At 30.7% G+C, this 17,894-nt stretch overlaps 1 protein-coding gene across 1 annotated transcript; it reads left to right on the top strand.

Annotated features, from left to right (window-relative positions):
* Window positions 1–996: 996 nt before the first annotated feature.
* On the top strand, window positions 997–16,896 carry LOC105207040 (thioredoxin domain-containing protein 11). The gene is made up of 10 exons (XM_026140300.2): window positions 997–1,406; window positions 3,346–3,556; window positions 5,737–5,967; window positions 7,454–7,660; window positions 7,730–7,927; window positions 9,086–9,516; window positions 9,601–9,919; window positions 10,090–10,326; window positions 12,190–12,383; window positions 12,589–16,896. Exons 1-10 carry the CDS (start codon window positions 1,183–1,185, stop codon window positions 13,088–13,090), a joined length of 2,754 nt encoding a protein of 917 aa, XP_025996085.1. The 5' UTR covers window positions 997–1,182; the 3' UTR covers window positions 13,091–16,896.
* The last annotated feature ends 998 nt before the right edge of the window (window positions 16,897–17,894 follow it).

The raw sequence follows: 17,894 nt of genomic DNA, 5'->3' as shown, positions 1-17,894 counted from the left end.
TCACACGTACTTAAATTGTAGATGTTGTTAAAAAAAATAAATATAAAAATGTAAAAATACTTGAAATTTGTTATCTTTAACACAAATTACTGTTTTAATAAACACTGTTGTTATAAACATGAAATACAACAATTTAGCCATAGACATAAGCTCATTCTTATAATTTTCCAAATTTCTTCTAATCCAACCGTTTGTTTTCTGTTCCTGAACTCTCTAAATAAGTGTACACTTAAAATGAAATAGATAGATGTTTCAAAGTTAGCGAAAGCAAGAAGGAACGTTCCAGTGCAGTCTAGTGCAGGAATAGAAAACAAGCCTCAAGTTTAAAAAATTTGAAATAACAATTATCACAATTTTCATTAATGTACAAAGTCTCAACTTTACCTTCACGTTCTTCCTTTTTTAGTAGCTTTGAATTTCTCCGATTCACCGATTATTTCCAATTCACGTATAAATACAAGTATAAATACGTCTCAGTACCGGAGCCGTAGCCATATTGAATCTTAAAATTTGGACCCACTTCTGATTGGTCTAGAGTATGGTCTACTGCGCATCTGGTTACTTGTTTCACCTTTCTTCTTACACCCAAGGACTTTGATTCTGTCCATGGGGAAATTTTTCATACTGAGAAGTCGTTATCTTTGGCTGTGTTCCGATATTAACTGCCAGTACTGAAAATGTATAGTATATGTGACGTGAACTATAAATTTTCAGTACTGCCAGTAAAAACGGAACACAGCCTTTCTACATACTTACAGTTTACATCATGGATATACCTAGATATGTCTATGCCTCTTACTGCGCATGTCTTGACGCTCGATGCTCCCATGTAAAGGCACCTTTCCGCGACGCTCGTGGACCAACCATCGCGTTGACGAACGCATCGCAGACTGTCGTGTTGTGTCGCGACATTCTGAACGCACCTCTGATATGTCCCATGCCCGCGCCCGCGGAAGTTTGCGGACGGCGGAACTCGTGACTTGTGATGACTTGTGTGACTTGTGAGTTACTTCCATCATGCTTGTGACTAAGGGAAGGTTGAGCGGACAGGTGCAAGTTTATAACCCTTGTAATTGAAAGATAAGAATAATTTTTGAAAAACAGTGGGGGGAGGGGGAAAGAAGAAAGGAGTTCAAAGCAAGAGAGTAACAGCGATGCGGTGAATATCAATGACGACAGGCGATGGCCGGGCGAGTGTCCAGCGAGGAACGCGAGACCAACTCGCCGAGAAATGCCGATAACCTACCGCGCCAAGTTACGTCAACATCTACGACCAAGTCGAGTAACGATATGGCCAAAGACAGACTAGCGATTGAAGAACGGCTGGCCGCTAAAATGTTTTCTTACGAAATTATCTGTTTCCTTTTTGTCATCACTTTTACCGCTATGGCTGCTCTGCATAACTCGTAAGTTTTAGGTTATATATATGTATGTGTTTTTAGATTCTAAATGTTTAAATATAAATAAATAAATATATATATATATATGTATATGCATAAAAATACATACACGCACACATATATTCTAGATTTTAACGGTCAACTGTGCCAGTGTTTTAGGAGTAAAATATATGACAGAATTATACAAGTTTTATTTAAAAAAAACACAACTTTACAAGAAAAACATATAAAATTGTGATGGTAGTGGTGACTAGACGTTTGTCCACGTTGCATGTTCCGACATATTCTAACATGCTCTAACTTTTGCATTTGCTGCAAATGTATTGGAGCATGTTGGAGAAAGTTGCAACGTGTGACACAAACAAACCTTAAGAAATTTGAACAATCTATTCTATACAATCTTCGCATTTTGTGCTCTTTGAATTGTGTTTTGTACTTTTATATTACTTTATATTCTTTGAATTGTGTTTTATACTTTTATAGTAATTTAAGAAATTATAGTTCTTTAGATGTTTTTTAGTCTCTTAAGAGGATGCTAAAGTACCACGAATTACCGACATTTACAGTGCATTAAATATCTTTGGATTGGCTTTACAGAATCACAAAAACTGTTTTTAGAATTGAAATACGCGTAAAAAGAAAGGGTGCTCAGGTCAATTTTATAAGAAAATCGAACAAAAATTTAATAAATCATTAAAAATTCACTCGTATAGCCGTCACCTGAGGTTAACTTTACCTTAATACAGAAGTTGTGTAGCTCGTGCGTACAAAATGATAGTAGAGCACCCTTCAGAAAACATGCACGAATAACACTGACCTTGCAAAATTACGATTGAACGCCTAACAAAAAAGATACGCTAATGTGCTTTTACCACGCGCATATTTCGCTCAGCGAAGCTGAACTGTCATAAACAGAGCAATATGGAGCCCAACAGTAGTTGATAGGACTTTTCGCAGATGGCGAAATAATCAAAAAACAAAGACAGATCTATGCAATGGACAAAGAGCAATAGCCTGGTCTTGCTCGAAAAATAATCTACAGTGATCTGTAGGACCGACGTCGAGGAAGTTCTTCTGTTACTTTAGCATCCTCTTAAGGGCTCAGGTATTTATGCAGCAGTTTTGCTGATACCTCGCCTCGCCATTTGATGTGCCTATAAATTCTCTTTTCCAAATTTGTCATGTCTCTGCTACTGTATTTCATATGCACTTCAATAAAGATAATAATAATAAAATGTAAAGACTTCACAACTATTTTTTATTTTATAGTTATTTATCAAAAATATATTATTTACGTAGTTTAAATAATTGACCAATACAAATTGATATCTTTTGGCTGAAATTATAATTTTGTATTGGAAAAATATTCGTTTTTGAGAGGATCCCATTGCAATCCCAAAATTTGCTTTATGGTACTACATTCTACATGTATTGGAGTATTTTTGACAATTTTTTTAAATTTAAAAAAATGGATTGTATCTTATTAAAGAATTATTTATTTCTTTATTTAAAACTAGAAAATTAATTTTTTTAATACTATTAACTTTTTCTCACTAAAATTAACATTTTTATCTGAAAGTATGGGAAAAATCCTAAAAAAATCATGTCTTTAAAAATGTTTTAATTTTAGCTACAAATGTTAAAAAAAGAGAAAAAAAATTTTTTTTTAAATTTAAACCATAGCTTTTAATATCTTTAATGCAAGGCATATACTTATTTTTAATACTTATAATTTTAATACATATAATACTTTATTTTTTTTATCATCAACCTTATACAATATGTCCATTAATGTTTTTATTATCATTTAAAAAATCCCAAACAGTTTATTTTTAGGTGGATTCCTTTTATGGTGGAATGCTCCATATGCACACATGCACATAGACTATCTTTGTTACTTTGTCAAAAATATGCGTGCTAATATATGCGTAAATGGATTTTGTAGACCACCCAAACTCTCCAGACCTCCCACAGCAAAACCTTTTTTCGATCAAAACTCTGTGATATTGGACTTCTATAAGGGTCATCTGGATGCAATGATCGAAAGGATAACGCAAGCAGATTTCAGCTTTGTTATGTATTATGCACCGTGGGATGCGGAAAGTCAGGCGCTTCGACACGAATTTGAAATTGTCGCTCAATTTTATCATCCACAGGTACAAAATAATGAGCCAGGATCCTAATGTAGGGTCGGGCGGATTCCGATAGCACACCACCACTCACAGCGGCCGATGCCTAGAGTTTTTCTATTGGTTGGATTAGATAATGATTGGTTGGTGGGCTATCGCACCGTGCGCTATCGGATTCCGTCCTGTAGGGTTGCTATAGACCTGGAAAATCGGAAAAAGTCATGGAAATTTAAATCGATCAAGGAAAATCTGGAAAAGTCTGGACAGATATAAAAATTTTGAATTTGAGCTTTACTCACAATTTTCTTAAATACTCTTGTTCTAAAGAGTATTTACGACTTTTAAAAATTATATCTAACGTTTCTTTATAGTCAATACATTTAGAACTTGTATACTTTACAAATAATTTTTCTATTTTTAGAGCCGAGATATATAACAATTTTAAGCAGTAATAAAAGTAACCAACAATCAATTAGTTTTTGAGCGTAAAAAGATAGAGAAATTACGTTTATTGTAGAAATCATACTTATCGTTATTTGATGTTTAAATTTTGTTGAAAAATTATATGTAATGACGTCGCTATTTAAATATTTTCAAAATGCGTGACCAATATATTTTGAAGCGAGCTCCATCGAATCTTATATATTTATTAAAAACTAGTGTTTGATATAGGATTCTTTTATGATGTTTAATTCTTTGTCGCAGCTAAAAATTTATAGTGAAAAACTATTATGTTGTCTTTCAGTAGCTACCATTTTGTTCAAATGGTTTGAACCAAATTTGGACTATATCAACTACTAGATCTTTGTTTAAATTTATAAAACTTATAAAGTCATTTTATTGCTTGGAAAATCCTGTGCAATCACATCGTAAACACCTATTTAACGCTTCTGATTCTTCAGACGAGAATTCCGCGTTGACGATGGCGACGTAGTATCGCGGAAAAAATTAGAACTAATAGGCGTGAAACATGACATGTTGACTATGAAATTTTATCTTGCATGTCATTTTGTTATTATATGTTTCATTGTGAAAATGTGACTTGTCTTGTATTTATTAAATTTGTAAAACTGGGCTGCAAGTAAAGTTTTTTGAATTTTATACGTAAAAGCATATTTTTCACTCTTTTTAACAATTGTCCATGTGTTTTTTTTTCCTGTCTGAATAGGCTTTAAAAGGGAGAATTAAGGTTCATGTTTACAAGTGTTTTAAAGCGATTTTATTCTGTTTTATCTAAATTGTCTTTATTTACAAATACCGCGGCTGAAACTTTAGCTTAACCGTATGTTTTTGTTCTTTTTTTTTGCCTAAATAGGCTTTATTTCACGTACCTTTTACGACTACTTGATTGTCAGGGGATAAAAAGATAATCAAGATTCATTTTTACAAGTGTCTTAAAGCGATTTCTTTATTCTCTTTTATCCAAATTCTCTTTATTTACAAATGCCACGGCGGAAACTTACGTGATTTCTCTCTTTTTGGCGTCACGAATTCAATATGGCCGCGGCAAGGAATCAGGAATCTTAAGACTATTCTTTTTCTTCCTAATGGTTGTAAAGAGCACGTAAAGTGAAGTTATTCAAACAGGAAAACACACGGATAGCTATTAAAAGGAGCGAAAAATATGCTTTTATTGTATAAAATTCAAAGACATTTTACTTGCTGTCCAGTTTTATGAATTTGGTAAATACGAGACGAGTCACATTTTCATAATAAAACACATAATAAGGAAACATGCACAACAACATTTCATCGTCAATCTATCACGTTTCACGCCTATTAGTTTTAATTCTGTTCGCGACGGTACGTCGCTACCGTCACTGCGGAGTTCTCGGCTAAGGCGCAAGAAGCCTTAAAAACATGATTTAGGAAAACATGATTGAGTAATGATATAATTTTATATTATTTTTTAATAAAATTTGATTATCAAGTAGAGGAAAGTATAATCTTTATAATGAAATAAACACTTCTCTATCTCTTTCTATTATTTCATATAAAATTCGTAAAGTTCTAACTGATAACAATAGCAGATTAGACAATTAGACGAGCTAAAACAAGACTTATCCTGTTTTGAATCATCTAATTGTATGTGCTATTGTTATCTGGAAAACAAGAAGAAGTCAAGGAATTTTCTTTTCTACGGTAACCCCGATAAAATATTTATCCTTATATATGCATAAGCATTTGAGAACTATGTATGTTCTTAGGTATTCTTCGCAGCCATTAATTGTTGGCATCCCGAGTCAGAGTGTAGAGCACAGTATAATAAAATCCATGGCTATCCAGTGTTAATGCTGTATCCATCCAGAGATTCTGGTATTAATTACAGAGGAATTCGTACAGCACCTTATATGATTCGTTTTCTTGATGCACTTATGAATCCTATTGTTAGAATAACACATAAAGAACAACTAATGGAATTGTTGGTTGCTTATGACGTAAGTATAAATTTTGAAAAAGAAATTTATTTTCTTGCTGTGTTAATGAAGTTTTAAGAATTTTCCTATTTAAGAGGAAGGGAATAAGTAAATGTTGTTTTTAATTGTTTTAACTCTTAAACGTACCGATTTCGTAAAATACGTAAACACATTTTTCGGTCTAAGAGATTTTTTCAACTTTGAGAAGCTGTAACATTGGTTTCAATCAATATTATTTAACATTTTTTTTTTAAATAAAAGTTTAAAAACCATTAAGCAGGAATGAAAAATTGTTAAATCCACTTTTTTTATAAGTCATGCCTGTAACAAAAAACTTTTAAAGACTTTAAAATGCGGCGTTTTAAAGCTAAAGAGTTATACTTAAAAAAAATTGTCATTTCTTTTAAAAAGTATAATTATGTAACAAGGAGAATATGAGGTATTTTTGGGTGTCTAAAAATTCACTTTTTTTAAAAATCATACTTTTGCAAGAAACTTTCAAGGACTTTACAATACGACGTTTTAAAGTTAAAGAGTTATACTTTCAAAAAAAAGTATGTAATTGTTATTTCTATTAAAAAGTATAATTATATAACAAGGTAAATATGCAGCATTTTTGATTAACTCAAGATACGTAAAATTAAAAAATGATGTGTTTCATGATATATTTCGGACCCTGCGCACAAGCCCCCTTTTCCACAGTACTATATAGTATTATAACTTTAGACAGAATAACATACGCGAACGGACTTGTTTGAACGTGTTTTATACAGTTTTTTTTACAGAGTTTTTTAAGATTATTAACAAATAAATTTTACTCACACACAATAGAAGTCCCATAAACTCTAACAAAACTTTGCTGCTGTGCCGTTCGAATTCTAGTTGATTAATAAAGTTGATCAACCATATCAATTGAAGGAAGAGATTTCAAACTTTGTTTTACCCCTTGGTCTGAACCTCCTATCTCATTTTGTCTTCACACAGTAAGCGTTCGAAACTTCATATGGGGTCTCTCTGACGATTCCCTTGTGTGTTTAAAGGTTAATTTTATTTATAGAAGTATTTATAGTATTAATCATCTTGTTCTAAATCTTAGTTTATCTTAATGGGGTTTTTTACTTCATTAAGTTGACTTTTTAGCAAATTTTTAGGAACTTTGTTTAAGAAAATGGGTAAATGTATTTTATATTTCCGTTATTTATTATTGTTTGAAAATTAATATCCAATTTTTTTAAATAAAAGAGATACGAGTTTATTAATAATACCTTCTTTTGAATTTCTGCGCGGTTACTACGTCAGTAATCTTGATCCTACCAATAGATAAATTAAAAACGTCATTTTATCAGAATTTGCGGCTATCGCTGACTGCATCCGATCTTTCCAAATATAATCTCGGCGTGCGTCGAGTCTTCAAGATATGTTGCTACCTTATTCGCACGCAGCTGTTCTCCGTGTACGACACATGCACGAATTTTTGCGCTCTAATAATTATATTATTAACTTACAGGCAGTAGTCGTTGGATATTTTAATTTTACACGATTAGATAGAACTCCTGGATACAGAGAGTTTTATAAAGCCGCAATACGGTCATTAGAAAGAGATCCAAATAGAGAATTGGTGTTTGCTATAGTGACTAGCGCATTATCCAGCAAATTGCATTACGGAGTCTACAAGTTTCCATCAGCAAGCTTGCTCATGTGGAATGAATCTTTAGTAAGTACGCGACGTGCGAATTTTTATACTCTCTATCTTACATAATATATCAGTTTTAAAAACACTTAGAGTTATCCAGAAGGCAATGAGTGGACCTCCGAGAACATCTTGAATTGGATCAGCAGTTCCGTTCATCAACCGTCTCTTTGGTTACAACCTCCTGGAATTAAGGCGCTCACTCTCGCCCCCTATCTCCGCGAAGGACCAGTTTTATTTCTCTTTACGCCACGAAATCCCCTTCATACAGAAAATTATATTTATAATCTGGTGCGTTATCATTTTGTAACATTTATCTTTTTATCTTCTTTTTGGCAACAATTTAATTAATATCTACAAGAAGCAAGTTGTAAATTTTTCTAATATCTTTTTGAATATGGAAGGTGATATAAAAATATTCAACGTATTTTAAAAAATATAACAATTCTGTTCAGGATTTGTAATTTTTTATTACGCCATGAGAATTATTGCTATGAGAAAACAGTTATGAAATTGGAAACATAATAGGAACGATAATAAGCATGAACATGATACAAATTCAATTTCAAGCCTAAAACTATAAATCCTGGACATCATTAAGGTACAGGCATTTGATGAAAATGAGTGAAGAAATTAATAGTATTATCATCACCTCCTCCCCCCTTTCTTGGTTCATAAAGGTTTTCGTTTAGTGACACTACTACAGTTTATTTATTTTTTTATGAGTAACAAAAATAGAACGACGTTTGTATCGATTTGTATAGCTAAATGAAAAGCATTCAGAATATTTTATGGTACTGCTTGAAACTGAAAATTTTGAAGTTGAAAGATATCGGAAATGTTTATTTTTTCAGAATAGCATGTTACATTTAATGACACTATTGCTGCCAAATTTTTTTTTATTTATTTTCAACCAAGGATATCAGACTACGGATTCCAGTAGCACGGTCGTATGCCGCACTCAAGTGTACCGTGTAATGTACGCGCTCACACTTCGAGTAATGTCGACTAACAAAAGAAGACAAACATATGCCGTAGTCTGACATCCCTGTATTCAATGAATATCTTTTAAGATGCAATAAACGTTTTCATGTTTGTTACCATTGTTGGGAAAAGTTAGGATATTTTATAATTTAAACGTTTGTTATACTAATAAAAGAATTGCAATATAATCTATATAACATCTTTTTATGTGACATCTGAGTCGATATTTGTAAGAATCAATAAGATTCTTTTTTTATATAAATTGTGAAAAGAACATTGTAATAAACTTTCATACGTTGAGGTCGTGTATACGGTATACATTGTCATACACTGAAAATAGTATATGTAACGTGAACTATAGATTTTCAGTACTGTATATTGGAACAATCCAAGTATAATGAATATTCTTACAGAAGGTATATTTATTTATAGCAAATAATTGACTCATATTGAAATATTGTTCAGATAAGGGAGATTGGATTGCAATATTACAACTGCGCAGATAGTATGGTAGTGAAGGATATAGTCGCACGTTTAGAAGCAAAACGACGTACAGCGGTGATTCGACACCTTTCTAAGAATCAAGAGTGCGCTGATTTAAATAAAAATAAGACCTATACTCGGCAAATAACGGAATCAGTTGCTAGCATATCGATTCAGCAATGGCTCAACAATAGTTGCTGTGCGAACGTTGCAATGAATAAATGTTTATACAAGACGAAGATGATGAATCCGTTAGATAAGAAAATTTGTACAGACATTTCTAAAAAAATTGATGTCTGCAAAGATACAGATGTATTCACAATTCCTATCATCAGAGAATATGAGAAACAGATATATAATTATAACAAGAATTATATGTCAATAAAATTAAAGAAAGAGCCAAATTTAAAAGGGTAATATATGGTTTATACATATTGTAAATGCAAGTATTTGTTATTTGAAGCTTCTTGGTCAAAAAAAGAAACTATTGTTTTAAGGCTGCATGCAGGTGTAGAATATAAATCATCATTATTGAAGGAAGAAAATGATTCACGATCCGCAAGCACGGTGAGGAGAGATATTTTAAAGGAAGAATGCAAAAAATGGTTGGCTGGGAATGATTATCATCCTTCATTATTTCCACGAGATTCTCCAAGACAGTTTAATATCAGCTTAAAAGAATCAGTCTGTAAAACCAACAAGACATTAGCATTGATAGCCATTGACAGTTTGCATTATTTCCATTTTGCAGAACATCTTGGGATTGATATATCGAAACGGAAAAATAAAACCACTGTTATCATCTTGGATGCTGCAGTAAGTTTTGACGATGTTATGTTTTAATAATAGAGTAGTACGTTTATTATCTCGCAAAGTTTTATTATTCAAAACTGACCGATTTGGTCTTTGTAAATTAAAAAAAAATTTATTTTGTAAATTATGTTTTTTCCTTCTATAATCTCATAATTTTTTCCTTTGTATTACAGTTGGAGAGTCAATATGTCATGCATCATGAATTCAGCGAGTACACTCTCGTCAATTTCATAAATAATTATACGCAAGGTTTGTTGCAACGAACATTGCGTTCAGATAATTCGAAAGGTTACAGAATAAACAAATTGCTTGATGAAGGCAATGGCAGTAATACAGATTCACGATCGAAGATTCGTGTGCCAGAACTAACAACAAAAACATTTTTGGACACTGTTTTGGATCCATCTAAGGTATGGTTATTGCAACAATGTTTGCATAAGAATTTTGTACAATAAATTGTACAATATATTCAGAAATAAGTTTGTGGGCGAAAGTATGTCGCTAGAATGGAAGTATTCTTCGGAATGCAAAAATTATTAGAATTAAATTCTGTATATTATATGGTTTATTATACATATACATAATGTACATGTGCACGAGATGTATTATAATGTACGCATGTACATGTGTGTATGTACAGCGATATGTCATTGTCCCTAGTAAGGTCCTCTGGCCGTTTCTAGCATAAGATCATACCGAGATTCCTGGTATCGACGAAGCATTGTAGGGCCATAAGTTTGGCTGGCGTCACCGTATTCCTTGTAATTCTGTCCGTAGAATATTTGTTGAAAAGCTAAATATTATATGACGATCTGTCCATAATATATTCGGATTCAATATACCGAAAATACAAACTTCGAAACATGATTAAGTACATACAAGGGCAATTTGATGTGTTATCTTTACGAAGTGTTATTGTTACTAATTTTTTTCGAGGAATCAGTGGTCCATGCCGCTAATCGTCAAAGTTTACGAGACTGCTGTCGGCGGAACTGACTGTTAAGCATTTTTGAGATATTTACTGGGAAGAATCAGGAAAACCTGGAATTTTCAAGGAATTTCTTGGTTATCTTTGAAAACTATGGATTTTCATAAGATTTTGTTCTGTTTTATCCAAATTGTCTTTATTTACAAATGGCACGTCGGACAAAATTACGTGTCATTTTATGCTTATGACGTCAGGACTTCAATATTGCCGTAGCGAGTAGACAGAAGCCTTAAATTATAAAAACTTTATAATAGATTTTGATTAGAACATTTAAAAAATTAAATCGGTTTAAATCGGGAGAAACAATTTGACCTTATTTGTTATTCTATTGGATATTATTATTAAGAAGTTTTACCGTAAAAAATATTTTATAGCTTTGAAAGGAAGAATTTTCTAATTCACATAATTTTTATCTTCAATAAGTAGAACATGTTCTTGAAGTTTGGCAATCTATTTCTGAAACAACCTGTATAATATACATAGATTCGAAAAAGGATATCTCGCATTTTTACCATTTTTATATATAAAAAAAAAATACATATAAAAGCTACTTAAAACTTGATACATTTATTTTTCGATATTTGAATATTAAAAAAAGTTGTTTTCAAACATTAGAAGAGATGATTATTTATAAATCTGGATGTATAAAAAAAATACTCTTTTACTGATGCTTTTAAGATTGTACAAATAATCTGAAGCAAAAATTGATAATATTCTTATTCGTCATGTGCTCACTCTCTTCTCCATTCATATATTCACTTACTCACCCACCTACTCACTTACTCACTCACTCATTCACTCATCTATTCAACTACTCATTCACACATCCACCCATTTACATATTTATTTCTACTTTCACTCTTCCCACTCTTGTTCTTATTTCCATTCCTATTTTTATTTTTAATTTCACTCTTACTCATTCATTCGCTCAGTCTTATCCCTACTCTCACTTTCGTTTTTACTTTCACTGTTATTTTTACTTCCACTGTTGTTTTTACTTTCACTTGCACTTTAACTTCCATTTTTACTATTATTTCTATTCCCACTCTCACTCTCATTTTTACTTTCTTTTATTCTCAAAATGCAAACTATTAAAAATATAAAAAAAATAAAAGTATTCTTAAATAATCAAAATTAACATGTGAACATATAAAATGTTTTGTAAATTTGTTTACAAAATAGAAATGTATTAAAACGAAAGTATATCGAGTGCTATAATTTTCTTGCCAATTGTTGTTTTGTATTGCTTATATGATAGATTAAAATAAAATTAAACTTTTTTTAGGATGTTGTTATAATGTATCATTCCCCTTACTGTGGATTTTGTAGCGCTATATCGTATGTATACTTAACAGTGGCATATTATTTATCCAACATGAATCACCTAACTTTTGCAAGAGTTGATGGAGATAACAATGATTTACCTTGGGAATACAGCATGAATCGTTTTCCATCCATCTTATTCTTTCCTGCAAAAAGGTGCGTAAACTGTGATTTCTTGATTATTAAGTTTAAGTATGTTACTTTTCTCAACATGCTTTATATGAAAACATCTTTTATTGGTTTTTTTATTGTTAATATTATTATTAATGAATAATGAACTTTGATTTACATGGAATATTTATTTTAGTTTCAAAATATATTATTTTACTATTAATAACTCTTTTTGTGACAATTTTTTTAGAAAAGAGGACAGTACTGTGTTTCCATTTTCCGTTCCTATTACCATTCCAAATTTACTGAACTTTGTACTGGCGAACTTGGATGGTGATTCCCATGTCGAAGCTCTAACCAATATCTGTCAGGTGGGAACTGGTGAAGCGCCGGATAAGTGTATCACTAGAATTCGAAGGCTGTGCTTAGATATTATTGAGCAACTTTTGCAAGATTATAGAAAGTTAAGGCGGCACTTAGCTTTTCTCGATAAAAAAATTGCGCGTAATAAACGTAAAATTATTCTACTCAAATTAGAGCATATCAAAGACATTCATTTTATTTTAGGCTCTATTGATGATCTTAGCAAAGATCGAAAGAAGGCGCATCTAATTAAACGAAAGTTTTTTAAGTACTATAACGTTATTAGATTATTAGAAACAGAGGAGAAAGTAGAAAAACGAAGTTATGAATCTCGGAGTGCTGTACATGTATCAACTATTAAACGAGAGAGAATAAGAAGCGAATTGTGATATAGATTCCGCCTTACGAGCCAAGATACGTCCACGTGACGAAAGATAGTAGTATTTTGAAATACTTTCGGCTAATGGATTTATATCAAATTATAAGAAAAATAGATTTTTGCTCGACTATCACTTTTTTTAATATATAAAAAAAGCAAAAAGCGAATCAATATAACAGTTAGTAAAGTTCAGAATTAATAATCTCCGATCTATCTTAACTTTGCGCGATAACCATAAGTAAGAGTATGTATGAAATTGATACAAGATCGTATGTAAACATATGTACTTGGTTCACTGCAAGAACGTACCCAGCGCTAACGAAAATTCGTATATCCCGCGTATATTCCCTTACAGAAGGAGATCACCTCCCGCTCAGGTTCTTGTACTCGTTTCTTTACTGCAGGTAATAAGAGCATCGACTTGGATGTTAATTTTTGAGATGCTACGTATTACAGAATAACAAAATAAATTAAATTTGTAAAAGGCATTGAATGAATCGACTATTCTTATTTGTGTTTATTTGATGAACTTTTGACAAAAACTAATACAGCATTTTTAATGTATTTTTTAATGTATTATAATTTTTCTTTGTATATCAATTCGATATATTACTTTTTATTATAACAATTTTTAGTTTTTTTTTGTTATTATTTTATAATAACTCTTATGATAAGGTTTTGTAAAATAAGAATTATTTCTTGTCATGTTACGTTTTTTAGTATTTAGTAATTTGTTTATAAAATTTTATTTTTTACTTTATTGTTTTGTATAGGGGAGACTAGGGCTATTCGGAAGACTTTTTTTCTTTTGCGCATCTCCTGAGTCTTATATTCATTATATATATACTATATATATTAAAAAAAAAAAAGTTGTTTGAAAGGTTGAACCTTCCCCTTCACAATGCCGTTATAGATAGAATACGGAAATGTACTTGCTTGGAAGTACTTATAAAAATGTCGACCAATGCTAAATATTTCGAATAGCCCCGAGCCCGGGGTAATTCGAAGCTAGTTCGGGAATATTCTGAAATTTGTTTTAAAATTAAAAAATGTAAAAAAAGTTATTGTTAAGACTTTGTTTTATTCAGAAAAGGATATATAGTATTATGAAGAAATACCACATACAATAAAAAAATGCAAACGTACAATAGAGAATTTTATTGCTTTACCGTTTTCGGAACAAGTCGAGGACTATTCGTATTTCGTGTGATTACATCTGTTGAGTATTAAATTGTATATTTTGATACATAAAACGCGAATATGAAAGAAAAAAATCGTCTGAATGACGGTTCGACGTTTGGTGTTTTGAATAGCGATGTTAACTGTGCGCATTATTGCGTATGATCGACAAAAGCAAACATCACACAGCAAAAAGTAAACACGAAATGTTTCAAATACATTCAACTGAACACACGATACATTTAAAGTTTTTAAAATCTTATTTATCTTACTTAAATTTTGAAGAAATGTTAACTATCAGAAATTACTTCGACTGTCGCAAAACACATTTTTCACTACTACGACTTCAATATGACGCCGTTGCCAACGAAACTCTGTTAGCAGCATCGTTACATTAGGACGCGTTTACAGTATTTCAAATAAATTTTTAATATGTACCCATAAAAAGATATTTCCATTTTTTGAATTGCCCTGGTCTCCCCTATTGTTATTATTGTAATATTTAATTATAAAAACGATCTTTAATAAAAATATGTTTGTATTATGTATTTAACTATTTCGTAAATCATAGACAATTATGTAATTTTAAATACATATTACGATTTTGATTTAATCCCACTGAAATGTAGAGATTATTTCATGTGTTTAATTTTTTAACAATAATTACGGGCCTCGAGCGTGCCATATTTACATATACGGTACTGAGTAACACGCAAACTTCGGTATGTTCTTGCTGTGAACAGAGTATAGAACGTTAACACAATATAAAGGCAGAGTATCTATTTAAAATTCCAGAACATTTGCTTCTTCAAACGTAGATTTGTAAGAATCTTGAATGTGAAAACTTCTGAGCATTATTCTCGAGTAAGGGAGAGTGGTTTCTTATATTTAAGAAAAACTTAGAGAAAAAATTAGAGATTACCTAAGGGCTAAATTTTCATAAAAATTCAATTCTATATTTGTCACTATTTGTCCATAATATGGGGCAAATAGTGACATTTTAGGGGGCAAGTGATAACAATTGATGTTTTAAATAAAACGGTCTTTTATATTGTACGTATATGTTAGTAATGGCTGTAGAAAAAAAAATAAATCACGAATAATAAAAACGAAATATCGTAAATGCAAGACAGATTCGTAATTTATAAGAAAACAATATAACAATTTAATCAAAATTTAATTGTTTACTAATTAGAATTTTGAGTAATGAATTTAATTGTCCACTCTTTCTATGAACAAAACAACTCTAACTTCTCTATGAACAATTCTACATTTGTTACTATTTGCTCTAAAAGCTATTTTTTTCTTTAAAATTTTACCGAGAGAAACCAATTTGATATCCAAGTATACGAATTATATCAAAATACATGAAAGAAGATACTGTACGATACAGAATAGGTTAAATATCGTTCAAAGATTCATCAATCAACAAAATGTACTTTAAAGTATCAAAACAAAATCCTGGTTTAACCTTGCTTTCACGAAAACAAAATTTTAAGCTTATGCTTTAGTCAAATTTGGCTTTATAGTTTCACCGTTAAAAAAAAAAAAATAGATACTTGAGAACTATCTTTGTATTGATGGTGGGTGATAGAATAGATACGGGAAAGAGAAGAAATTTAAATTGTCACTATTTGCCCCCCTCTCTCCCTTACAAAATTCTTAATTTAATTTACAAAAGAGCTTTTAAATATATCTTTGATCTATTGTTTGTTTTTAGTTGCGTTAATTCATTAAGAATTGTTACTTAATCTATACTTGGATGTGTAAATTAATTTGTTGTCTTTACATTCGGTGTCTTTTAACTCCTTCTTAAAATTAAATATTTTCTCAATTTTTTATAATTTTCAAGTGCGGATTTCTATATTTGCAAAATACTATAAACTTTGGCGAAGCAAATGATAACTTTACAAAACAGCAATGAATATTTGCCGTTTTAAAAACATTTCAAGCATTATATTTTTTTTCGCATTTTATTAAAAATTAATGCTGCTGAACCCACAAATAATTTATTTTGCTTTTTTTCACGATGATACTAGTGAATCATAAAACGATTCATAAAATGTGTAAAACATGGTATTAGAAATTTTATTTTATAGCGCAACATTTGGTCATATGCCATAAAGAAGTCATCTATACTTTTGGCCTGAAAAATTCATGTAAATTTTTCCCTACACTTATTGTTAGCCTTGGCAGATTATTATTATCTGTTCTGATCACTCCAACATCTAATTGATATACATTTTAAAACAGTAGAAGAAGAGGTTTGAAAATGTTGTTAGAATTCTTACAATTAGTAAAAATTAAAGAAGGAAGATGTGCTCAATTGACATTCAGAATTGAAGAAATTTGAAAGATATAAGCCCATATTTTTTGAAACGCGCTTTTTAGTCATTCTATTTTCGTTAAATGTAAACCAAGGATAAAATGACGGAAAATACATTCTAAATACGAGCCAAAATATATATCTGAACAATTATAATTATTTTTGTCAGCCAAAAACAACACATTCCAATATATACAAAAAGTCAAGAAAAAATGATATATACTCATTTGCAAATTTTATAGTGTCGGTTTTGTTGGTGCAATATGTGTAAATTTATGTAAATATTATATAGTAAATCTGTATGTATATATTTATGTTTGTACACTTCAATCAAATCCTCTCTATATTATTCATTTTATTTTCTAGACTTCTGTTCTTTCACTGCAGCCGTAGTAATTTATCATGATAAAAACAAAAAATCATAAATTCTATTGTAATTTACAATACATTAAAATAATTAAACTTTTTATTTTTGTACATATTTATTACATTATGATTTAATAATATAATTTTTTTTTAAGAGCTATCACATAGATACGGCGGAATTCTATTTCTTGTAAAAATCATACAGATGTAACGATGCATCCTCCAAAATGCAACGCATCATTCCCGGTAAACATCAACCGGAGGCCGCTTCCAAGCTTAAACGCAGAAGGCGCGGTGTGCCACTTTTAACCCTGGGTCGACATACCCGGGCTGTTTACAAAAATGCTTGGCATTCATAAATTTTTCGCTCCTCTTTTGAATACTTCGAATATATTCAACTTTTTGATTTTTGCTCTTATTTATTCGTTTTTTCGACCTTTTGGCGTCTCGTTAAAAAAAAAAAATTATTCAAATTCTATGCATTACGTACTGAGATATACGCAATTGAAAATGATCGGGTGAAGTATAGTATAAACAAATATATAAATATAAAGTTGTAATTTTTACTTTTCACCACTAAATTTATATTAAAGTTCATTAAATTTACAGAACTGAAGCTATAATTATTGAAAATCCCACATTATCTGCTAATTTTATATCGTAAAAATAAGCATTATTCATGCTGCAAAATTAACATTACATTACGATTCCATGTCAATAGAATTTTTTTAAAATAAAAATATCCTTTAACTTCAATTTCTTTTTTGAAACAATTCTCTAATGATTTTTTAAAAAGTTATAATTTTTTAAAAGTTACCCTACATTTGCCGTAACTTTGTTCACATATTTGCCAAAATTACATAGTTTCACCAATTGTTATTACCGTTTTATTGTACTTTTTAATCGTATACTAGAAAGTTGAAACTAACATTAAGTAAAGTTA

This window comes from Solenopsis invicta, chromosome 13 (assembly GCF_016802725.1).
Source record: "Solenopsis invicta isolate M01_SB chromosome 13, UNIL_Sinv_3.0, whole genome shotgun sequence".
NCBI classification, from domain to species: Eukaryota; Metazoa; Arthropoda; class Insecta; order Hymenoptera; family Formicidae; genus Solenopsis; species Solenopsis invicta.
This window is presented reverse-complemented; position numbering and strand designations above follow the sequence as displayed.